We start from the raw sequence: 25,960 nt of genomic DNA on the forward strand, positions 1-25,960 counted from the left end.
TTAAATGCGTTGACAGTTCATTGCTCCTGCCAAATGAATTGCACTGAGTGGAGCGGATCACCACTCCAAGATGGCGGCCCCGCGTCTCGTCTGCGCCAGTAGGCAGTAGCGCTCGATGCTGCGTCTACTTATAAGATGTCTATGGTTATGACGTTAGCAGTGAGTTTACAGCCTCACTGATTTAACTACACAGCAAATAAAAGTCATGTTACTTAGCCAATAAACGTTAGCTTACATTCAAAACTTACCCTTCTTTGTGCAACTTCAAATGTCGAACGAAGTTGGAAGTTGTTGCGTCTCCGTCTGTAATATTCGAACTGCGTGATTTGCATACGACAATTCGTTGACCAAGTCGTAGTTTTTATACCCGAACGAAACCAACTTTGGTATAAATCTTTCTCACTGGCGCGTTGTTTGACAACTCTTGTTCATTGGTTGTCCTGCAATTTGATTGGATGAGAGCTGTGGGATGAAAACAATGTAGATCTAATTGATTGGCTGTTGTACTGAGAGCACACACGCTGACACGCAGCACACACGCTGATAGACAGACATGTACAAAATGAAAGCTACGGAGCGCTCCCAAATAACTTTTTAAGCTTTAGGTTTTGGGGAAAGTAGCAAGTCATGTCAAGTCAAAAGGCTCAAGTCCAAGTGAAGTCACAAGTCATTGATGTTAAAGTCTAAGTCGAGTTGCAAGTCTCTTTACATTTTGTCAAGTCGAGTCTAAAGTCATCAAATTCATGACTCGAGTCTGACTCGAGTCCAAGTCATGTGACTCGAGTCCACACCTCTGCAATATTCCCTTTTTTCCCTTTACTTGCATACCACTCACACAGGCCGCAATATTAGGAACATCTGCACAATGAGATCCGGAGCTGTTAAGTTTTTTTATATATTGCACCTCATCGTCTGTCCTAATTTTTTCTCATGACTGCAAAGGACTATCGTGGCGCCACCGATGGGTTGTGCTCAAAATGCTTTGGAAGACATTCTAGCATACATGTAATCAGGGATGTTCCTATATGAACATTTCATAAAACGGCTATTGTGAGCAAAATTATTAGGGTTATCATTATTATTACAGTATTGTTGAATGTGCTCAAAAAGTACTTTCACACACTGAAATCTTTTTATTTAAAGGGGTCATATTATGATTTTTTTCCCCTACATTTAAAGCACTTCCTTGTGGTCTATATAACATGTAATAGTGGTTATTTGATCAAAATTTTGCATAGATTATGTTTTACAGACCATTTTCAGGCTGCTTTCTGACCGTCTGTTCAGGATTCCCGTTTTGTGGGCAGTTGTATTTACGTGGCTCCTCTTTGACAAGGTCTTCTCCCTGTCATCTTTGTTTACTGGTAGTTTTTAGCACTTCCATAGCAAGTCTACTGACAGATATAGGTTCGAACTATACGTTACTTTATATTAGAAATGGCAACAGCGGAGGATGAATGCCCAACAACAAGAGTATAGAGAAAAAGAAGGAGCTTAATTACTACAGCGTGGACTACAATAGTGGGCGCGCGCACATTTTCGGGACTTACGCAGATCAAAAATACACATCTGTAGGTACCAATAGTTAAGACAAGTTGTTTTTGCATAATTTTGTGAAACAAAACACCACATCATGTTCCTTAACAGGTGCCATTTGTTTGTGTCCTTATCAGTGTTGGGTTAATTACTGAAAACCAGTAACTAGTTACAGTTACTAGTTACTTTATTTCAAAAGTAACTCAGTTACTTACACCAAAAAGTAATGCGTTACTGTGAAAAGTAACTATTTAGTTCATTCTATTTTTATTTTTATTTTTTTAAGGCCCCCTTTAATGCCCTTTTAGCCTTCATTTCAGTACTGTTATTGCACTGGAGAATAATACAATTTGTTGTTCAACTTGACATGCATTTGCATCACTGAACTCTGCTAAGCAATGTGGTCTACATACAACACACTAGGGCTGGGCGATATATCGAATATACTCGATATATCGCGGGTTTGTCTCTGTGCGATATAGAAAATTACTGTATCGTGATATTCGAGTATACGGTCTTACGCAGTTGCTTTTAGCTGCGGGCATTACACTACAGGCGTTTGTCACTCTTTCTTGTCTGTCCTTCTCACAGAGACATAAAACAAGCGCACCTTCTTACATATGTCACATACTGTCACGCGTGCAACGTCATACACTCTCGTGGAGCAGAGAGGTAGCGGCATAGGTAACATTAGCTGTGGTGCTAACATTCTACGCATTTCCCCAGTTTTAGTTTAGAGATAAGGAAAGATTGGCCTGGCCCACTAGGATCCCTCTTTATGTTTGTGAACTTTATAGTCTATACATTTAGAGTGATGTGATAATCAAACACTATAGAAGTTTATATTGAAAGAGTATATAAGATAATTGACAGTGTGTACCTTCAGTGATGAATGATGAGCAGAGGCAGAGTTTGGAGTGTTTTCTTTAGCTCGCTTTCCATGTTTATGTACTCACTGTCCAAGTACGTGGAACATGTTTTCCGTTTGACGCCGGTATCATGCTAATTAGCTGCCTGAAAGCGGGTGACTCCACTGTAGAAATAGCCTGCATGTCTTCTACCACATACGCTGCAATGGCTCTATAAATGTTGTCCTGGCTAGCAGTCCCTCCGTTAAAATCCAGCCGCTGTTGTCTGTGGCTCTCTTTACTAGCTTCGTCGAAGCATGTTGCTTTTGTAGCTGTTTCAGCAGATTTTAATTGCTGTTTTGGGCAGTAGATAGGATCTTTGATCCAAGACACAACTTACATTTAACTAAAATGTTCTTTTCTTTGTGCTCGACAAAAGAAAAGTAGTGAGAATATCTCCATGTTAAGAAACTCAACTTCGGCTCCGCCATGATGTCTTGTTGTTAGTAAACACACACACACACACACCCACACACACACACACACAGAGCGCGCCTCTTGTGACACAGGAAGATTCAGAAGGACGACACTGCAGCTCTCCAATAAAACAAACTCAGATCTTCTCAGTTTCTAGCCGATACTACATAAAAAATCACGTTAAATAACGCAGTAACGCATCATGTAGTAACAGTAACTGAATTACTGAATATAAAAAATAACGCGTTAGACTACTACTTACCGCCGAAAATAACGGCGTTACAGTAAGTCCCAAAACTGGTCCTTATACCCACACCTTAATAATACCTGTATGTTGAAGCACAGCACGTCTGACTACGATAGCCATAATGCGCTGACAATCCATCATGTGATGCAGCTTCGTAATTTACCAAAGTCGTATAAAACCTAAAACCAGTGAAGTTGGCACGTCGTGTAAATCGTAAATAAAAACAGGATACAATGATTTGCAAATCCTTTTCAACTTATATTCAATTGAATGCACTGCAAAGACAAGATACTTAATGTTCTGAGAAACTTAATTTTTTTTTTGCAAATAATCGTTAACTTAGAATTTAATGGCAGCAACACATTGCAAAAAAGTTGGCAATGGCCACTGTGTTACATGGCCTTTCCTTTTAACAACACTCAGTAAACGTTCGGGAACTGAGGAGACCAATTTTTGAAGCCATGCTGTTGTAACACGTGGCTTGGCATTGTCTTGCTGAAATAAACAGGGGCGTCCATGGTAACGTTGCTTGGATGGCAACATATGTTGCTCCAAAACCTGTATGTACCTTTCAGCATTAATGGCGCCTTCACAGATGTGTAAGGTACTCATGCCTTGGGCACTAATACACCCCCATACCATCACAGATGCTGGCTTTTGAACTTTACGCCTATAACAGTCCGGATGGTTCTTTTCCTCTTTGGTCCAGAGGACATGACGTCCGCAGTTTCCAAAAAACATTTTAAATGTGCACCAGATTCTCTGAACCTTTTGATGATATTACGATGGTGAAATCCCCAAATTCCTTGCAATAGCTCATTGAGAAATGTTCTTAAACTGTTAGACTATTTGCTCACGCAGTTGTTCACAAAGTGGTGACCCTCGCCCCATCCTTGTTTGTGAATGACTGAGCATTTCATGGAAGCTGCTTTTATACCCAATCATGGCACCCACCTGTTCCCAATTAGCCTGTTCACCTGTGGGATGTTCCAAATAAGTGTTTGATGAGCATTCCTCAACTTTCTCAGTCTTTTTTGCCACTTGTGCCAGCTTTTTTTAAACATCTTGCGGGCATCAAATTCCAAATAATATTTGCAAAAAATAACAAAGTTTACCAGTTCGAACGTTAAGTATCTTGTCTTTGCAGTGTATTCAATTGAATATAGGTTGAAAAGGATTTACAAATAATTGTATTCTGTTTTTATTTACGATTTACACAACGTGCCAATTTCACAGGTTTTGGGTTTTGTACCTAAACATTTTGAAAGATTTTTGAGCGCTGTGTGTAATATTCAAATTTCTCAATGTAACATCAAAGTTTTGGGCTTGCTTGCTTACGGGAACTTGCTAGCGTTATTTATTGAACAGGAGGTGTAAACCTGCAGTCCAGATGTATCGCTTATGCGTGACTGCTATCTACTGGTCACACTGATCATTACACCATGTACCAAATAAAATTGCTTCAAGGTCTATTATCTGAATCAGAATTAATGCTCTCCAGGTTATAAGGCGCCATGTACATTTTTGAGAAAATGAAAAGATTTAAAAGAAAGAAAAAAATACAAATAGATTTGTGCACATGAACTTGTCAGTCCCCAAAGGTGTGTACCATGGGGTCACACTTTCGGATTTAACAACAGCGCCACCATATGATCGTTTTAAAAGGAAAATAACAATAGAGGAAACAAAGTAGGCGTGAATGTTTTGACAAACATGGCAACAAAATTAGCATACCTCATGATATGTAGGGTGTCTATAACTAGGGTGCATTAGAATTGCTCAAATCTTAAAAATTTACTTTTTATCAAGGAATTAGTTTTGTATTCAATTGTGCAAGTGTACCTAATCAAGTGTCTGGTGAGTGCATGTGTGTCGCAGTACCGCTTATTTAAATAACTGTATATTTATGCTTTGTTCATCTCACTGCCATGTCCATAACCGTATCAGGTGCAGAAATACATAATGGTGGGTCGTTTTTAGAGAGAGTAGAATACATTTTAGCAAGCGTCCATCCAGAAGTTCAGCAGATCAACTGGCGAGAGCGTCTCAGCGCTGTGGGTGGCGTAGAGGGAGGGATGGAGATGTGGAGATGAAGGCAGCAGGGGAGAGACGTGGTGCATATCCCACTTGAAAAAGTACAGAGGACAATTTGGCGCTGAATTTTCTGCCTTTTTTTTTTTTAAGTCCCTTCCTTTGCGTGCCAAAAGCTGATTGGAGGCTGCTAGTTATTTTTCACAGAAAGCGAGCATTTGTGTGTGTGTGTGTGTGTGTGTGTGTGTGTGTGTGTGTGTGTGTGTGTGTGTGTGTGTGTGTGTGTGTGTGTGTGTCTGTGTGTGTGTGTGTGTGTGTGTGTGTGTGTGTGTGTGTGTGTGTGTGTGTGTGTGTGTGTGTGTGTGTGTGTGTGTGTGTGTGCGCACGTGCCCGTGCGTGCGTGCAGTAGAAAGTGCGGGCTAAAGTGAGGCAGATGGCGGCAGATGGGCGAGGTTGGAGGAAGGTGCTCGGAAAAAACCTGGAAATCTACACCGCCGCCACTCGCCCGCCCGCCTGCCTGCACGCTCTGCTCGCCCGCCCGCGTGTAAAAATAACACAGTTTGCTCGGAGCCAAGTTAGAGAGATGCAAAGTAGCTGGGATTAAAAAGAGAAAAGGGGGCTGGTGGGGGTTGAAGACCAAGGAGAGAAGAAGGAATATTTCAGGGTTACAGGAGAACAACTTAGACACTTCCTGTGCTTGCTGCTCATACAAAGGTCAAACAATGTGCAACTTCTACACAACTCATTTTCTCATTCAAAACATCAATAATAAGCAACTTTTATCAAACACATCTCTCTAACATTCCAAAATGTCTGCCTTTGACACCGGCAATCTGTGTGTGATCATGTGTGCGCCTGCTGGCTATCTGCGCTGATACCGCCACAGGCTATGTGTTCCCGTCCCATCTAGTCCAGTCCACGCTGCCAAAGCCTCCATCCCGGGAGCAGCATCCCGCCACCACATGGCTGATCCCAGCCACCAGATAGGACAAGGCCTTTTCTCTCTCTTTCCTTTTTTTTTTTTGTCACATCTCGGTCTTTTAACGCTTAAAAATCTTATTTCTCACCCAGAGAATAACGCGTCTTAACAGGGCCTCTTGTGAGTAGTGGGGTCAAACATTAGTGTGAGTACACCGAGCCCCTTAGACACAAGTCCAAAGACACATGCTTCCATGCCCGCGGCTGTAGGGCAGCATCCTGGCTCTGTGAGAGGATTAATCTGCTCCCTGCCTGCGACCGAGCTGCCACCTCTTTTCTCCTTCAGCCGTCGTAGACGCTCACAATTTCACCAAGCGCTCGAGGTGCTCGAGGTGCTTGTGTGTGTGTGTGTGTGTGTGTGTGTGTTTGTGTGTGTGTGTGTGTGTGTGTGTGTGTGTGTGTGTGTGTGTGTGTGTGTGTGTGTGTGTGTGTGTGTGTGTGTGTGTGTGTGTGTGTGTGTGTGTGTGTGTGTGTGTGTGTGTGTGTGTGTGTGTGTGTGTGTGTGTGTGTGTGTGTGTGCCTCTGCATCTCATTGTTTGCTGCACTCTCAAAACTTTATGAATTTGACGAGGGCGGATAAATATTCCATCTGTCGCGTGCGTGTGTGCGCTCGTCTCAGACTAGTCTCCCAGTCTAAGCCAGCGTTATCCCTCCAGTTGTACCAGTCAGTTGTGCGCGCGGAGCTGGCGGCAAGCAGTGTTCCTCCAGCTCCTGTTTGTCTCCGCCACTGATGAACATCAACATGAAATATCCATTAGCTTGCACACACTGGTGCTACTTTCTGCCTTCTTAGAACAGTTTAGTGTTGTTTTTCTGCATTAACCTGCAGTGTTTCCTATACATTCATTTATTTGTGATGGCCTGCCACAAATAGATTTGGAGCGCTACAAATACCGGATTTTCCGGACTATACAGCGCACCGGTACATAAGCCGCACCCACAAAATTTTAGAAGAAAAAAATAGTTTCCATATATTAGCCGCACCGAACTATAAGCCGCAGATATATACAAACCCCGTTTCCATATGAGTTGGGAAATTGTGTTGGATGTAAATATAAACGGAATACAATGATTTGCAAATCCTTTTCAACCCATATTAAGTTGAATATGCTACAATGACAACATATTTGATGTTCAAACTCATAAACTTTATTTTTTTTTTGAAAATAATAATTAACTTAGAATTTCATGGCTGCAACACGTGCCAAAGTAGTTGGGAAAGGGCATGTTCACCACTGTGTTAAATGGCCTTTCCCAAAGTAGTTGGGAAAGGGCATGTTCACCACTGTGTTAAATGGCCTTTCCTTTTAACAACACTCAGTAAATGTTTGGGAACTGGGGAGACACATTTTTTAAGCTTCTCAGGTGGAATTCTTTCCCATTCTTGCTTGATGTACAGCTTAACTTGTTCAACAGTCCAGGGGTCTCCGTTGTGCTATTTTAGGCTTCATAATGCGCCACACATTTTCAATGGGAGACAGGTCTGGACTACAGGCAGGCCAGTCTAGTACCCGCACTCTTTTACTATGAAGCCACGTTGATGTAACACGTGGCTTGGCATTGTCTTGCTGAAATAAGCAGGGGCGTCCATGGTAACGTTGCTTGGATGGCAACATATGTTGCTCCAAAACCTGTATGTACCTTTCAGCATTAATGGCGCCTTCACAGATGTGTAAGTTACCCATGTCTTGGGCACTAATACACCCCCATACCATCACAGATGCTGGCTTTTCAACTTTGCGCCTATAACAGTCCGGATGGTTCTTTTCCTCTTTGGTCCGGACGACACGACGTCCACAGTTTCCAAAAACAATTTGAAATGTGGACTCGTCAGACCACAGAACACTTTTCCACTTTGTATCAGTCCATCTTAGATGAGCTCAGGCCCAGCGAAGCCGACGGCGTTTCTGGGTCTTGTTGATAAACGGTTTTCGCCTTGCATAGGAGAGTTTTAACTTGCACTTACAGATGTATCGACCAACTGTAGTTACTGACAGTGGGTTTCTGAAGTGTTCCTGAGCCCATGTTGTGATATCCTTTACACACTGATGTCGCTTGTTGATGCAGTACAGCCTGAGGGATCGAAGGTCACAGGCTTAGCTGCTTACGTGCAGTGATTTCTCCAGATTCTCTGAACCCTTTGATGATATTACGGACCGTAGATGGTGAAATCCCTAAATTCCTTGCAATAGCTGGTTGACAAAGGTTTTTCTTAAACCGTTCAACAATTTGCTCACGCATTTGTTGACAAAGTGGTGACCCTCGCCCCATCCTTGTTTGTGAATGACTGAGCATTTCATGGAATCTACTTTTATACCCAATCATGGCACCCACCTGTTCCCAATTTGCCTGTTCACCTGTTGGATGTTCCAAATAAGTGTTTGATGAGCATTCCTCAACTTTATCAGTATTTATTGCCACCTTTCCCAACTTCTTTGTCACGTGTTGCTGGCATCAAATTCTAAAGTTAATGATTATTAGCAAAAAAAAAAGTTTGAACATCAAATATGTTGTCTTTGTAGCATATTCAACTGAATATGGGTTGAAAATGATTTGCAAATCATTGTATTCCGTTTATATTTACATCTAACACAATTTCCCAACTCATATGGAAACGGGGTTTGTACGTTGCGAAATGAGTTATTTACACAGTAGGGGTCTGTAAATGTTTATTTAAATACCTTATTTGTTCTACGCCAGGGGTGTCCAAAGTTTGGCCCGCGAGAGACGTCAACACGAGTTCAATTTCAGTAAGCAACCTGGCCGTGCGGGGTGTTTTCATGTGTCTTGTGAGAAACTCAGGACAGCAAGCACAAGCACAACATATATGACCCAATTCAAACAACCTTTCTTCGTCATGGTGCAGAAAAAAAACATTCGACTAGCACAAAAAGTCAACACACATGGTCACACGTAACACAACCTGCTTGATATTAGGGTTGTACGGTACACCGGTGATAGTATACTATCGCGGTACTAATGAATAAAAAAACGATACTATACTCCGTTTGAAAAATACCGGTTCCCCATTTTTTTACTTTTTAACAGGCATGACGGCGCGTCGTCACATCATGACATTGCTGGTTTTACGAGCAGAGGAGCATGTTCGGCAGCGCACAATCACGCAGTATTTACAAGCAGACACAGTGTGTAGACAGAAAAGGGAGAATAGACACATTTTGGCTTAAAAACTAAAGATAAAGGTGAAGTTATAACACTGAAATGCCCTCAGGGAGAGGTGCTTTAAGACATGGCGAGCTAGCATCAATCCACAGTCGGCAGTGTTTTAGCTACTTTTGGAGACAAATAAAGTAAGTTTCTTACAAGTATCATCCCTGCAGGACAAGGAATAGCTAAACATGATTCACTACACACCGTAGCTCACCGGCGTCACCGCTATTGATGCCGTTCCTGAACAACAAACGCCATGGGTGGATGTACCCCTGACCTCCACTGTAATGATACTAAGTACAATCGCGTATCTAATCGATACTATGATTACATCGATATTTTTTATCGTCACAAAAATCTTAAAATTCATATTATGTTTATAAACTCAGGAAATATGTCCCTGGACACATGAGGACTTTGAGTATGACCAATGTATGATCCTGTAACTACTAAATTTGTGGTATCATCCAAAACTAATGTAAAGTATCCAAACAACAGAAGAATAAGTGATTATTACATTTTAACAGAAGTATAGATAGAACATGTTAAAAGAAAAAGTAAACCGATATTAACAGTAAATGAACAAGTGGATTAATAATAAATTTTTACAGCTTGTCCCTCATAATTTTGACAAAATAATAGATTGAGAAATGACACAATATGTTACGTCAGCAGACAAATTAGGAGCGTTTGTTTGTTAACTTACTACTAAAAGACAAGTTGTCCAGTATGTTCACTATTTTATTTAAGGACAAAATTGTTCTTCGATTGCAATAAGAAACATATTTTTAATGTAAGTCAATAATGCCATTTTTGTGGTCCCCTTTATTTAGAAAAGTATCTAAGAGTATCGACATACATATTGGTATCGGGACAACACTAGTGAATTTATTTTTTAAAAAGTGTCCCGTCACCAGAAAAAATTTGAAATGATACCTATTTAAATCCTTCCCAAGGCGTGATGGGAAAAATGCAAAACACTCTCTCCACACTTACGCATGTTTGACTTTTAGCTGCTTGATATTTCCGATTCATTACAAAGCTTTAAAGAGGTAGTCACGTAGGTAAACAAGGTAGGAGTTGAACTTTCGCATACTCTTAATATTCAATTATAGTAATTATTAATTACATATCTATTATATTATTATAATATGTAAACATACACACATATATATATATATATATATATATATATATATATATATATATATATATATATATATATATATATATATATATATATATATATATATATATATATGGTTACTTTGCATGCAGTCTGCTTTCGGCCCCCAGCCAAATTTTTTTAGCCCAATGCGGCCCCCCAGTCCAAAAGTTTGGACACCCCTGTTCCCCTGTTCTAAACGGTGCATGTAACGCGGCAGTGAAACGGCTGATCAAATAAAAAAGAAATCATTGTCATGGACCCACTAGCTGTAGAAGTTAGCTCTCCTCCCGAAAATCTCCCGGGGCAACCATTCTCCCGATTTCCACCCAGACAACAATATTGGGTGCGTGCCTTAAATGCACTGCATTTGCGTCCCGGCCCAATCACATAATATCTACGGCTTTTCACACGAGCAAATGAATGCAAGACATACTTGGTCAACAGCCATACAGGTCACACTGAGGGTGGACGTATAAACAACTTTAACACTGTTACAAATATGCGCCACACTGTGAACCCACACCAAACAAGAATGACAAACACATTTCGGGAGAACATCCGCACCGTAACACAACATAAAGACAACAGAACAAATACCCAGAACCCCTTGCAGCACTAACTCTTCCGGGACGCAACAATATACACCCCCCGCTACCTCCAACCCCCAACCCCGCCCACCTCAACCTCCTCATGAGCATGTCCCAAATTCCAAGCTGCTGTTTTGAGGCATGTTCAAAAAAATAATGCACTTTGTGACTTCAATAATAAATATGGCAGTGCCATGTTGGCATTTTTTTCCATTACTTGAGTTGATTTATTTTGGAAAACTTTGTTACATTGTTTAATGCATCCAGCGGGGCATCACAACAAAATTAGGCATTATAATGTGTTAATTCCACGACTGTATATATCGGTATCGGTTGATATCGGAGTCGGTAATATCGGTATTGTTGATATCGGAATCTGTAATTAAGAGTTGGACAATATCGGAATATCGGATATCGGCAAAAAAAGCCATTATCGGACATCTCTAGTTTGTTGTATTGCAAAACTTACAAACAATGCTTGGAGTGATGAATGAAGAAACTATACGAGTATGAACGCTACTTCTGGTTCAAGGCACAAAACAGAAGGAAATACTGTAGACGTTCAACCCGCAACATTTGCAGCGAGAGAACTCGCCATATCACAAACAACAAAAGCCCTCATCTTTAATAACAAATTGAAAATTAGGGCTTTACAAAGATGATAATGACATTGCTTGGATATTCATTTAACAGCTTTACTGCCACCACAATAAATACTATTTCGTTATCATCGTTATATTGAATCATTAGACTGTGCAGGTGTAACTAATGAAGTATTTTCGTCATGTGTACGAACAGCATCTTTAGATAATGGCTGTTAGCATGTGGGCCTTTGTGAAGTCTGTTCGCCCGGCCCGGTCCATTATTAACAGTGAGAAGATGCTATTATTATTGGCGAGATGGCCAACATATGCTGTTCTGGACGCTCTCCAAGCCTGCCAGTCTGCACGCCGTTCACCCTCGCCCCGTCCCAAAACCACACTCTTCATCATAGCGTCACATGTTAATAAGCTTGTGATGTTAATGAGGGCCTCAGCAGCACCTGAAGTACCTCTCTTCTCACGTCCCCTGCTCCCCATCCTTCCTCGTCCCCCTGAGGCGCGCGAGAGGATGAAGGAATGAAGGAGCAGATGGAGAAGACGAGAGTAGGCAAAGTGTAGCAGAGGACTTTGATAGACTCGCTCGGCAGCCGTGACCTGCGTCCATGACCCCTCCTGCCTCCTCCATCCAGGGACGCTCTTGTCTGTGTCTGCCAGCTGAGGAGTGAGCGTGCCAGGGAGAGCTGGCAGAGACCAGGAGGGGGCAGCACACTCAGCAGGCCTTTAACTGGCCTCTGAAGACCTGCCACGCAGTGATGTTAGCCTCTGTGTGCACGTGTGCGTTTGCCATCATCATCATCCTCCTTGTTACCACTAAACCCACTTCTGTTCATCTCAGCTTGTTTTTTAAGCTTCCCTGCAGCCACTTTGTGCCATCTTGACTCTCTTCTGCTTTATCTCCTGGCTCATCTGCCTTCTTTGTCACCTCGGGCACTCAATAAAATACATGCAGACTTGCAAAATAAAAGCAGATGTCTAATAAAACAAACAGCCGCGCTTAAAAACATGCACGCAGACACAAAAAAAAGCCGGCTGAACAGAAGCCGATTGAACGTCTGCTTCCGTCTCCTCCCTCAGGTCCTGGAGGACAACGACTACGGCCGGGCGGTGGACTGGTGGGGTCTGGGAGTGGTGACGTACGAGATGATGTGCGGACGGCTGCCCTTCTACAACCAGGACCACGAGAAGCTGTTTGAGCTCATCCTGATGGAGGACATCAAGTTCCCGCGCACCCTTTCAGCCGACGCCAAGTCGCTGCTGTCCGGCCTGCTCATTAAAGACCCCAACAAAAGGTGCGTGTGCTCAATCAGTGCAACTCAAAATGTGACACATAAACACAGGAAGTTCAAGTCAAGTTCAAGTTCAAGTGACTTCACTGCAAAAAGTCAGTGTTCAAAAACAAGGGAAAAAAATACAAAAATTAGGGGTATTTTATTTGAAGTAAGCAAAATTATCTGCCAATACAACAAGAAAATTTGGCTTGTCAAGACTTTCCAAAACAAGTAAAATTAGCTAACCTCAATGAACCCAAAAATACCCTAAAATAAGTAAATTCTCACTAACAACAAGTGCACTTTTCTTGGTAGAAAAAAAAATATGAGACCTTTTTGCTCAATATGTTGAAAAATATTCTTAAATTAAGTAAATGCTAGTGCCATTATTTTGACATAATGATATGCGCTGGGCATTACGTTTCTTGAAACCAGCAAACTTATACTAAAAACCAATTTATTGTTCTTAATGGAAAGGCAACGAGGCAATATCTTGTTACTCTCGGGGTAACCATTTATCATATGGTCTAAAAATGCATTTTTCCATCGACAACATGACATCATCGCGCCAAGTGCGTGCTCTTTCAGTCAATTAGTGCGCATATATACAGCCCGGCCCTTCGCCAAAATGTTTTTAATTGTAATTTTGAAGAATTTATCTGAATGTGCATGAACTATTTCTGTTCAAAATTGTTAGAAATGTTAAATGTTTAAATATTAACTATCAGTTTACTGTACTGTGCCAACTGTACTTCCATATGAGTGCGTATTTTCTATTGTTTCAGTGAAAATAAAGGAGCAAAGTCCATTTGGCTGTCATCTGTTTTAATTATGAGACACAATTATGTCAAAATCATGATTTTTTTTTCATGCTTGAAATAAGAAATTATTACTTTAAAAAAGTTGTTTTATACTTGTGAGTGTTGATGACACAGCTTTGCAACAGTTGATATTCTAGTTTCAAGCATGTTTTACTCAATATAGGTCATAACATCTCAGCAACAAGCTGTAATATCTTACTGAGATAATGTAGGACCAAAACCCTTAAAACAAGTAAAACACTCTAACATAAAATCTGCTTAGTGAGAAAAATTATTTTATCAGACAGAAAATAAGCAAATATCACCCTTATTTGAGATATTTAATCTTACCTAGATTTCAGTTTTTGCAGTGTTCGGTAGATTTGTTTTGCAGTATAAAATACAGGAGAATGGCATATGCATATACAGTGCAGGCCAACAGTTTGTACACACCTTGTCCTCATTCAATACGTTTTCTTTATTTTCATGACTATTTACAATGTAGATTGTCACTGAAGACATCAAAACTATGAATGAACACATGTGGAGTTATGTACTTAACAAAAAAACCGAGAGGGACGAGCGGTATGAAATGGATGGATGGCACTCCTACAGACATCACACATGGGACGGTTCAGTATCGTTGCTTGAAGTGATGAATGAAGAATCCATATGAGTATGGACGGCTAAAGACGCACTGGCACTTCTACTTCCAGTTGATAGCCAGTCTAAACGAAAGGGCACTGCAGTGAGCGAACTCATCCAAAAGGTGGCGTCGTAGCTCCAACAATAACACTCTTTGCTTGTGTTCTTTTAAAACTATTTGCATTATGGCCATCAGGGAAGAAAAATCCATAAATTAGCTGCACCGTTTTATAAGCCGCAGGGTTCAAAACGTAGGAAAAAAGTAGCGGGATTTACAGTATACGTGCATGAAATATTGGTAATGATATGAAGAGGAGGTACTGTCGTATTATTCATGTGTAAAACTGATAATCATAACTTAAGTATGATCAAAACATTAAAGAATGGAGTTAAACATATTTTAAAAGCTCTTAGCTTTAGTTTAACATATTAGCTTCAATAAGTGTATATGTTTTAATATTATTAGTTTTAATAAGTACGTATGTTTGAATATTATTAGTTTTCCTAAGTACATTCCATCCATCCATCTTCTTCCACTTATCCAAAGTCGGGTCGCGGGGGCAGCAGCCTAAGCAGAGAAGCCCAGACTTCCCTTCTCCCCAGCCACTTCATCCAGCTCCTCTTGAGGGATTCCAAGGACTTCCTAGGGCAGCTGGGAGACATAGTCTCCCAAACGTGTACATACTGTATGTTTAAATACTATTAGCTTCAATCAGTACATAATGTATGTTTAAATAATATTAGCTTCAATCAGTACATAACGGGATTATATGTTTAAATAATATAAGCTTCAATCAGTACATCATGTATGTTTGAATAATATTAGCTTCAATCAGTACATCATGTATGTTTGAATAATATTAGCTTCAATCAGTACATAATATATGTTTAAATAATATTAGCTTCAATCAGCACATCATGTATGTTTGAATAATATTAGCTTCAATCAGTACATAATATATGTTTAAATAATATTAGCTTCAATCAGCACATCATGTATGTTTGAATAATATTAGCTTCAATCAGTACATCATGTATGTTTGAATAATATTAGCTTCAATCAGTACATAATATATGTTTAAATAATATTAGCTTCAATCAGCACATCATGTATGTTTGAATAAAATTAGCTTCAATCAGTACATAATATATGTTTAAATAATATTAGCTTCAATCAGCACATCATGTATGTTTGAATAATATTCATTCACATTGATTGTTCTTCCTCTAACAAACTAGACTTGGTGGAGGACCAGAAGATGCCAAGGAAATAATGAGACACACTTTCTTTGCTGGGGTGGACTGGCAGGATGTGTACGACAAAAAGGTGTCACAAACACACACTTGACAATAATTTGTGTATCAACACCTCACACTTGACAATAGTTTGTGTATGGACACTTGACAATAGTTTGTGTATGGACACTTGACAATACTTGTTGTATCAACAACTCACACTTGACAATAGTTTGTGTATCAACACCTCACACTTGACAATAGTTTATGTATCAACACCTCACACTTGACAACAGTTTGTGTATCAACACCTCACACTTGACAATAGTTTGTGTATGGACACTTGACAATAGTTTGTGTATGGACACTTGACAATACTTTGTGTATCAACACCTCACACTTGACAATAGTTTGTGTATCAACACCTCACACTTGACAATAGTTTGTTTATCAACAACTCACACTTGACAATACTTTGTGTATCAACACCTCACACTTAACAATAGTTTGTGTATCAACACCTCACACTTGACAATACTTTGTGTATCAACACCTCACAATTGACAATAGTTTGTGTATCAACACCTCACACTTGACAATACTTTGTGTATCAACACCTCACAATTGACAATAGTTTGTGTATCAACACCTCACACTTGACAATAGTTTGTGTATCAACACCTCACACTTGACAATAGTTTGTGTATCAACACCTCACACTTGACAACAATTTGTGTATGGACACTTGACAATAGTTTGTGTATCAACACCTCACACTTGACAATAGTTTGTGTATCAACACCTCACACTTGACAATACTTTGTGTATCAACACCTCACACTTGACAATACTTTGTGTATCAACACCTCACAATTGACAATAGTTTGTGTATCAACACCTCACACTTGACAATAGTTTGTGTATCAACACCTCACACTTGACAATAGTTTGTGTATCAACACCTCACACTTGACAACAATTTGTGTATCAACACCTCACACTTGACAGTAGTTTGTGTATCAACACCTCACACTTGACAACAATTTGTGTATGGACACTTAACAATAGTTTGTGTATCAACACCTCACACTTGACAATACTTTGTGTATCAACACCTCACAATTGACAATAGTTTGTGTATCAACACCTCACACTTGACAATAGTTTGTGTATCAACACCTCACACTTGACAATAGTTTGTGTATCAACACCTCACACTTGACAATACTTTGTGTATCAACACCTCACAATTGACAATACTTTGTGTATCAACACCTCACACTTGACAATAGTTTGTGTATCAACACCTCACACTTGACAATAGTTTGTGTATCAACACCTCACACTTGACAATAGTTTGTGTATCAACACCTCACACTTGACAATAGTTGTGTATCAACACCTCACACTTGACAACAATTTGTGTATGGACACTTGACAATAGTTTGTGTATCAACACCTCACACTTGACAATAGTTTGTGTATCAACACCTCACACTTGACAATAGTTTGTGTATCAACACCTCACACTTGACAATAGTTTATCAACAACTCACACTTGACAATAGTTTGTGTATCAACACCTCACACTTGACAATAGTTTGTGTATCAACACCTCACACTTGACAATAGTTTGGTTATCAACAACTCACACTTGACAATAGTTTGTGTATCAACACCTCACACTTGACAATAGTTTGTGTATCAACACCTCACACTTGACAACAGTTTGTGTATCAACACCTCACACTTGACAATAGTTTGTGTATCAACATCTCACACTTGACAACAGTTTGTGTATGGACACTTGACAATAATTTATGTATCAACACCTCACACTTGACAACAGTTTGTGTAATTTGACAATAGTTTGTGCATTGACACTTGACAATATTTTGTGTAGTAACACTTCACAATAATTTGTGTATCAACACCTCACACTTGACAACAGTTTGTGTATGGACACCTGACAACAGTTTGTGTATGGACACTTGACAACAGTTTGTGTATGGACACTTGACAACAGTTTGTGTATGGACACTTGACAACAGTTTGTGTAATATGACAATAGTTAGTGTATTGACACTTGACAATAGTTTGTGTAATTTGACAATAGTTAGTGTATTGACACTTGACAATATTGACCATTTGCTAGTATTAAGTACTTTTATAGAATAATCTTAATAATAAAAACTACCTTTACAAAGATAGTAAAGTCAATTAGGGTATGAAGTATGCGTGTTATGATATTGATAATAATTAGTGTGCTAACAATATGATTTTTACATCCTAGATGGTTCCTCCCTTCAAGCCCCAGGTGACGTCAGAGACCGACACCAGATATTTTGACGAGGAGTTCACGGCACAAACCATCACAGTGACGCCGCCTGAGAAATGTGAGTTTTTACTTCAGTGCGACAAAAAAATCAATGTCGCCATCATTTTGAATATTGTACTCTTTATGCCTGCCTGTCTGTCTGCTTTGTGGTGCCCTTCAATGGTGCAGTAAGACATGTTGGACAATGGGGCAAGATGCTCTCCTGCTCCCAGTGCACAAATGAAAGTGTAGAACGATGTTTCGATGAGTTTGGTGTGGAAGAACGCATTAGGAGAGAGATGGCGAGCAAGCAGGTGACATTACAACAACGCTAACAAGTCAATGTTTCTTCAACGAGCGTAGCCAGCGCTGTCAATGTGAGGATTTAAGGAATAATGTTGTACTGGGATACATGGGCTTTTTTTGTCATTTAAAAACCTAAGTTATAAAAAAAACATCATAAATGGTGGTATTCAATTATAAATCTTTGGGCACCTCATGATTCCGTCCAATTCAGAATTGATTCCAGATTCAACATGATAAAACATTTTTTCAAAACAGATTACAAAAGCTCCTCTTGGCTTGGCATTTATTTTTAAATTTAATTTACAAAATCACAGAATATTAATACATTTAATAAAAGAACAGAACAACTCCAACCCAATTCAAGCTTTCCAATAATTATGATAAAAATGGAGAAGACATACAAATACATTACTAAAAAATAAAAATGATCAAAGCAACAAAATCAATAGTGGTAATAATAATAGATGTTTCATGTGTTTTGTTTTTTTTAAATGTAAAGTGTTTTATAAATAAAATGAATTATTATTATAATAATATTATTTAATCGAAAAATGTCTTCTTAAAAAAAAATTGCAAAATATAAAATATATATATACATTTTTATTTTATTTTGATTAATTCTCAAAAATTATTAATCAACTTGGAATCAGAAAAAATAAAAACACAATTTGGGTGTGAATTGAATGAATTTTGAGCACCCTTAATAGATATAACAGTGAAAGGATAAAGTGATACAAAATATAATAAATTTATTTGTGGCAGTATAGAAAATATAATAAATGTATTTGTGGCAGTATAGAATAAAGTTGTGTACAAAGTTCACGTTTGTATCTTATTGCAGACAACTATGGTGCGTTCAAGGACCCTTGATTAAAGTTAGAAACAGAGGTGTCTCCAGGTTTTAAAAAAAATGAAAGGTTATATGAATTTTTATTTTTACATTCTGGCTACTTTATATTTGGAATTTGTTGGCACTTTTTTGTAAAACAAAACAAACAAAAGTTCATTATTTAGAGAGGTGTATCTAGGTATTGGAGGTGTCAAAAAATAGATTTTCAAATGAATCGAGATTCTTATGTGTAGGATTCTTAATCTATTAAAAACATTCTTTTTTTTTCTTCTAAAATCTGTCCTGTGCAGCTACTTTAGTAATGTTTAGGTAGAACTTTATCAAACAAAACCTTTTTTTTTTAATGTAATATAGTAATTGATCAGAGCTGTTTATCTACTTTAGAGAGGAATGTACCGTATTTTTCGGAGTATAAGTCGCACTGGCCGAAAATGCATAATAAAGAAGGGAAAAAACATATATAAGTCGCACTGGAGTATAAGTCGCATTTTGGGGGAAATTTATTTGATAAAACCCAACACCAAGAATAGACATTTGAAAGGCAATTTAAAATAAATAAAGAATAGTGAACAACAGGCTGAATAAGTATATGTTATATGACGCATAAATAACCAACTGAGAACGTGCCTGGTATGTTAACATAACATATTATGGTAAGAGTCATTCAAATAACTATAACATATAGAACATGCTATACGTTTACCAAACAATCTGTCACTCCTAATCGCTAAATCCCATTAAATCTTATACGTCTAGTTTCTTACGTGAATGAGCTAAATAATATTATTTGATATTTTACGGTAATGTGTTAATAATTTCACACATAAGTCGCTCCTGAGTGTAAGTCGCACCCCCGGCCAAACTATGAAAAAAACTGTGACTAAACTGTGAAAAATACGGTAGTTCATCATAGAATTGGCAGTCACTGTTATTAAAGTATTGACTTTGAATTTAGAATTGATTCTGAATCAAATTGCTACCCACAAGAATCGAATCAAGAGGTGTCCAGATTCACAGATTCATAAGATTCACAGCCCTAATAGATATGTTGATCTTAAAAAGTCAAAAACCCGATGAAGGTTTTTACATGTGCTTTAAAAAGCTGGTTTCAAGCAAATTAAAGTAGTGATTCGTTTTGGAGTGCATGTAAACATGCCAAGTGTGTATGTAGGGTAGAGATATCGGGTTTATATATATATATATACCGTATTTTTCGGACTATAAGTCACAATTTTTTTTCATAGTTTGGGTGCGACTTATACTCAGGAGCGACTCATGTGTGAAATTATTAACACATTACCGTAAAATATCAAATAATATTATTTAGCTCATTCACGTAAGAGACTAGACGTATAAGATTTCATGGGATTTAGTGATTAGGAGTGACAGATTGTTTGGTAAACAAGTTTTTTTCCTTCTTTATTATGCATTTTCGGCCTTTGCGACTTATACTCCAGGGCGACTTATACTCCGAAAAATACGGTATAGACCTTGATTTAGTTCTTGAACAACTGAAAAGTGTGTACAGTTCCCATAAGAATCAATCAATAATTAGTTCTAGCCTTGACAAAAGTTAATATTTTAGTACAAAAAAACTGCACACTTAAAAAAAAACATATATGTATGTATGTATACATACTGTACATACAATCAATGATATATATCTCAAACATAACAAGGGGGCAATGGCTCAACAATCTCTTTTTGTATCCAAACAGCATTACAGCAAGCTTAAACGCACACACAAAATTCTTGTTGGTGCGCTCTAAAACGTTAACCACCATGTTGCTACAATAAAAAACTAACCAAAGTGTATGCAAGTATTAGCACAAACTTGCAGTGTGAAGCGATCCTTCATCAGCTTGTGTCCCAGCAGTGTCTTCTCCTTCGCTGTAATCTGGCATTTTTTCGGTCTCATCACAATTAAAGACGTTCTGCAAAACAAAGCCCCCATCGCCGATAAAATCTTTGAAGCGAAAGTACCGCAAACTGGAGGCTAACTAGCGGTTGCATAGCAACTTGAAGCGTTTGGACACGTTTAAAGTGTTTCTGATCACACCGAGTGATCTCTGAGCCAGGCTGACACAGATCTGACCGGCGTAAGGTACGACAATCGTGGAAATAAACACGTCAGAAGTGTGCTAGCCATCGACGCTAACAACGCCAACGCTTCGCCTCTTCAAAATGGGCGGGCCCGTGTGTATAGGAAGTGATGGCTTCCAGCGGCATGCAGAAGAAGGAATGAAGCGTGGTTCATGGTTGGAACACATATTTGGCGCCATGTAAACGTCAAATGTCACAAAAAGGCGTCGGATTAGTTGATCATAGCCCACAAGTGAAAGTGTTGGTGCTTTTATCCACATGACACAAATAACTATATATGTTTTTTTTCCCCTCATCATTGTGGCGCCCCTTAGGGCAGTGTTTTTCAACCTTTTTTGAGCCAAGGCGCATTTTTTTCATTGCACACCACCAGCAGAAAACATTAAAAAACGAAACTCAGTTGACAGTATTGTCGCAATTGTTGGATATGACTTTAAAGCATAACAAAGCATGCATCAATATACAGTAGCTCTTGTCTCAAAGTAGGTGTACTGTCACCACCTGTCACATCACGACGTGACTTATTTTGAGTTTTTTGCTGTTTTCCCGTGCGTAGTGTTTTAGTTCTTGTCTTGCGCTTTTCCTGTTTTGTCTGTATTTTCCTGTTGCAGACGCCGTCTCTGCTCCACACGCTGTAAGTCTTTGCGGTCGTCCAGCATTCTGTTTTTGTTTACTTTGTAGCCAGTTCAGTTTTAGTTTAGTTTTGCATAGCCTTCCCTAAGCTTCAATGCCTTTTCTTAGGGGCACTCGCCTTTTGTTTATTTTTGGTTTAAGCATTAGGCACCTTTTTACCTGCACACTGCCTCCCGCTGTCGTCTGCATATTATGATCACGACAAACCATCGTCGTCTCACACGACGTGTTCCAAACATCTACCAAGCAATCAGCTACCGGCTGTCACCTACTGATATGGAGTATTACACAGCACCGACACTCAACAACAACACATTATTTGTAGAGATGTTCGATAATATCGGACTGCCGATATTATTGGCCGATAAATGCTTTAAAATGTAATATCGGAAATAATCGGTATCTGTTTCAAAATTACGACTTGTCCAGGGTGTACCCCGCCTTCCGCCCGAATGCAGCTGAGATAGGCTCCAGCACCCCCCGCGACCCCAAAAAAGGGACAAGCGGTAGAAAATGGATGGATGGATGGGTTTCAAAATTATCGGTATCGGTTTCAAAAAGTAAAATTCATGACTTTTTAAAACGCCGCTGTGTACACGGACGTAGGGAGAAGTACAGAGCGCCAAAAAACCTTAAAGGAACTGCCTTTGTGTGCCGGCCCAGTCACATAATATCTACGGCTTTTCACACACAAGTGAATGCAAGGCATACTTGGTCAACAGCCATACAGGTCGCACTGAGGGTGGACATATAAACAACTTTAACACTGTTACAAATATGCGCCACACTGTGAACCCACACCAAACAAGAATGACAAACACATTTCGGGAGAACATCCGCACCATAACACAACATTAACACAACAGAACAAATACCCAGAACCCCTTGCAGCACTAACTCTTCCGGGACGCTACAATATACACCCCCCTCTACCCCCTACCCAAAATCCCGCCCACCTCAACCTCCTCATGCTCTCTCAGGGAGAGCATGTCCCAAATTCCAAGCTGCTGTTTTGAGGCATGTTAAAAAAATAGTGCACTTTTTGACTTCAATAATAAATATGGCAGTGCCATTTTGGAATTTTTTTTCCATAACTTGAGTTGATTTATTTTGGAAAACCTTGTTACATTGTTTAATGCATCCAGCGGGGCATCACAACAAAATTAGGCATAATAATGTGTTAATTCCACCACTGTATGTATCCGTATCGGTTGATATCGGAATCGGTAATTAAGAGTTGGACAATATCGGATATCGGCAAAAAAGCCATTATCGGACATCTCTAAATATTTGCGGATTATAATTACTGGTTTGCAAAAAATATTTTTAACCCAAATAGGTGAAACTACATTATCTCCCACGGCACACCAGACTGTATCTCACGGCACACTAGTGTGCCGCGTCACAGTGGTTGAAAAACACTGCCCTAGAGAGAATATGTTAAACGGCCACATGCAGCCTTGGTTTTTTGTATTGGAACTTGTTGTTGTGTGGTTCTAGTCGACGAGGACGGGATGGACTGTCTGGACAACGAGAGACGGCCGCACTTCCCGCAGTTCTCCTACTCTGCCAGCGGGCGGGAATGAACTTGTCCCCCATGGTGACATCATCACAGCTGGTCTACGAGCTCATCAGTGCGGGACGAGGACAGCACAGACCCTTCACTTTCGGACTGAACAACCCCCCTTTTGTGTAGGGGTCCTGGGGCGGGGGGTACAACCATCCTATTGGTTCATGAACGGAGCTCGTTAAGGTACGAACGTCCGGTTAGCCGCGAGCGCCAACGCGGGAGGGGGACTGCTGTGCTCTGACGCGTCTGCTCGGCCGTCCCGCTCCTGGCTTGTGGAGGCGGACTGCCACCGGCGGTTTTATCTCAGGCTTCCTGCGCACGCCTCAATCATTCCGGGGTCCACCGAGGGGGTCCAGCAGGCCACATGTAGGCAGGATTCCACTCAGGTTCCACTCGATGCAATCCATTCTCCTCGTTGCTGCTATTCCAACACCCACCACTAGGGGACAGGAACACAACCAGCCCCCCCCTCTTCTCCCCCTGGCTTTAACGCCATCAATAACAACGCAACGCGTCGCCTGTGCTTGCTAACTTGCTGCTAATGCGGAGCTACGACACATCAACATGGATTGAAAAGAAAGATGTCATGTGTGCTTGTGAGGAGGTTGAAGGCAGCCAATCAGAGCACAGCAGTCCCCTCCGAGTCAGCAGTGACGCCCGCTCCAATGTTGTCACCAGGGAAGCTTTACGGACCATCCATCAAGGTACTTCTTTATTCTTGCACTCATACTTTTTATATTTGACTTTTTTTTAATGCCAACACGCTTTGTTAGGGCTGAGAAACAAAACTAAAGAATGTAGGAGGACAAAACGTGTCGCGTTCCCTCCGCCAAGGAATTATTTATGATTTTATTTATTGTCATCAGCTCGTCTTGTCCACTAGAGGGGGCCCACGAGCACAGGCCTCCACCAAGGTTACTTGAGTGGCTCCTTCTTTCCCCCCCCCCGCTGGTGGCAAAGTGTGATGAGAACCATAGAACCAAAATCGGGGCTTTTTGGCACGGGAGCAGAGCGACAAAAGTCTCCGTCCTGGCTGCTCAGTACAATATGGCCAAGTCAACAATGAATGTTTTAGTTCACTTTTAGCTCAACATCGACCACACTGGACTCTTGCTTTTGAATAAACTTATGCAAATTAGCTTTACTGCGCGCTCGTCCAGGCTGCTCGGTACAATATGGCTGCGAGAGTAATAATATCAAGACGATATTTTGTTTGTACGTTACCTTCTTTTTACACTTGAATGGATGCTCCATTGGGAAACGTTGCCTGTGCAGAACATAAAAGGTTCTGTGACGGCTGCAGTTTTGACACTGGAACGGATAGTTTTGTCATTCCAGAAGCAGAAGACTGTGGTGTCAGTTGAGGGGGGGGGAGGGAGAGGGGGGGGGGGGATAGTGTGTGTTTGGCTTTGGAGCAGGGGTGTCGAACTCGTTTAGCTCAGGGGCCACATGGAGGAAAATCCATTCCAAAGTAAAATCCTGGCATGATAACCTAAAAATAAAGACAACTTCAGATTGTTTTGTTCAAAAATAGACCAAGTACTTTCTGGAAGTTTTCTAACTTCATTAGTCGTATTTTACTTACTGAATGAATGTTATGTTCATTGAGTCTTAAAGTTTTAAAATTGCTAATGCGACACCTAGTGGACACATTCAGAACAGCAGTTTCTTTCATTTAATCATGTCAGCTGGCGTTTAACTCGTCTCGCGGGGCCCTAGGTTTGACACCCCTGTTCTTGGGGGGTCCCACTGTGCACTCCCCGTGTCTGCACTTTTATCCAGATTTGCACCGACGCGTTAATGTTACACACAGAAACAGATTGAGATTTATTTTTATACTTTACCTGGCATGTGGCCTTGGTGGAGGTCTTTGTTCTGTGCTCGTGTTACTTTTTTGTGTATTTTTGTGAGGACCACGGCTGACTGGAGGCGCTGAAGACAGACGTGAAGGTTTGCTAAAACGATGACAGGTGACATGATGCGTGATTGCAAGGAGGAAGGTAAGCGGCAAGTAGAAAGTCCACTGAAAGGAAGTGAGGAAGGAAGTGAGGTTAGTGTTCAAACATTCCAGGCAGGAAAGGAAAGACAAGAAGTTTCTGTCTTTAACGCGTCTTCCAGTAGCTTCTACAAAGTGCGTGATTGTTTTCCAGTCGGACCACTAACATGTCCCCCATCGTCTTTTTTGTCTTCACACGCCAGTAAAGCCTTACGGTTTCACTCCAAATAAGAAAAAAACAAAAAACATTGAGATTTTATGGAGGAGGCAGTTTCAAGTACAGCTGGGGGATATGCTCTTATTCTTCTTAGACAAATGTTATTTATTCTTCTTCTTCTTTGAATGTCATTGATAACTTGAACTTCTTTTCCAATTAATTTATTCTTTTTGTTAGCACCTCCAGGTTGTGTTTGTGCGTTCATTCTGCAGTCTGAGTTCTCACAGGCGTCTTTTAAAAAGAAATGCAGCCTCTTTTTTTTGTTTGTTTTGTTGTTGTTCTGGACAGATTTGTCACATGACTTGTTTCTACTGCTGCTCTTTTACGTCCATTAAACTAGCAAAAGTCCACCTTGTCTGTGATCCATTGACAAG

General features: G+C 40.0%; 1 protein-coding gene across 3 annotated transcripts in view; it reads left to right on the forward strand.

The window, feature by feature from the left end:
• The window catches only part of akt3a (v-akt murine thymoma viral oncogene homolog 3a), a 180,571-nt gene extending 154,635 nt beyond the window's left edge, over positions 1 to 25,936 (forward strand). For all 3 annotated transcript variants that reach the window (XM_062059028.1, XM_062059027.1, XM_062059029.1), the window contains exons 11-14: positions 12,720 to 12,934; positions 15,598 to 15,685; positions 17,888 to 17,990; positions 23,304 to 25,936. In XM_062059028.1, the coding sequence (XP_061915012.1) occupies positions 12,720 to 12,934; positions 15,598 to 15,685; positions 17,888 to 17,990; positions 23,304 to 23,389 (492 nt within the window). In that variant the 3' untranslated portion in view covers positions 23,390 to 25,936. The remainder of the gene's footprint in view (positions 1 to 12,719; positions 12,935 to 15,597; positions 15,686 to 17,887; positions 17,991 to 23,303) is intronic.
• The last annotated feature ends 24 nt before the right edge of the window (positions 25,937 to 25,960 follow it).

The sequence above is a fragment of the Entelurus aequoreus genome, linkage group LG09 (assembly GCF_033978785.1).
Source record: "Entelurus aequoreus isolate RoL-2023_Sb linkage group LG09, RoL_Eaeq_v1.1, whole genome shotgun sequence".
Classification (NCBI taxonomy): Eukaryota; Metazoa; Chordata; class Actinopteri; order Syngnathiformes; family Syngnathidae; genus Entelurus; species Entelurus aequoreus.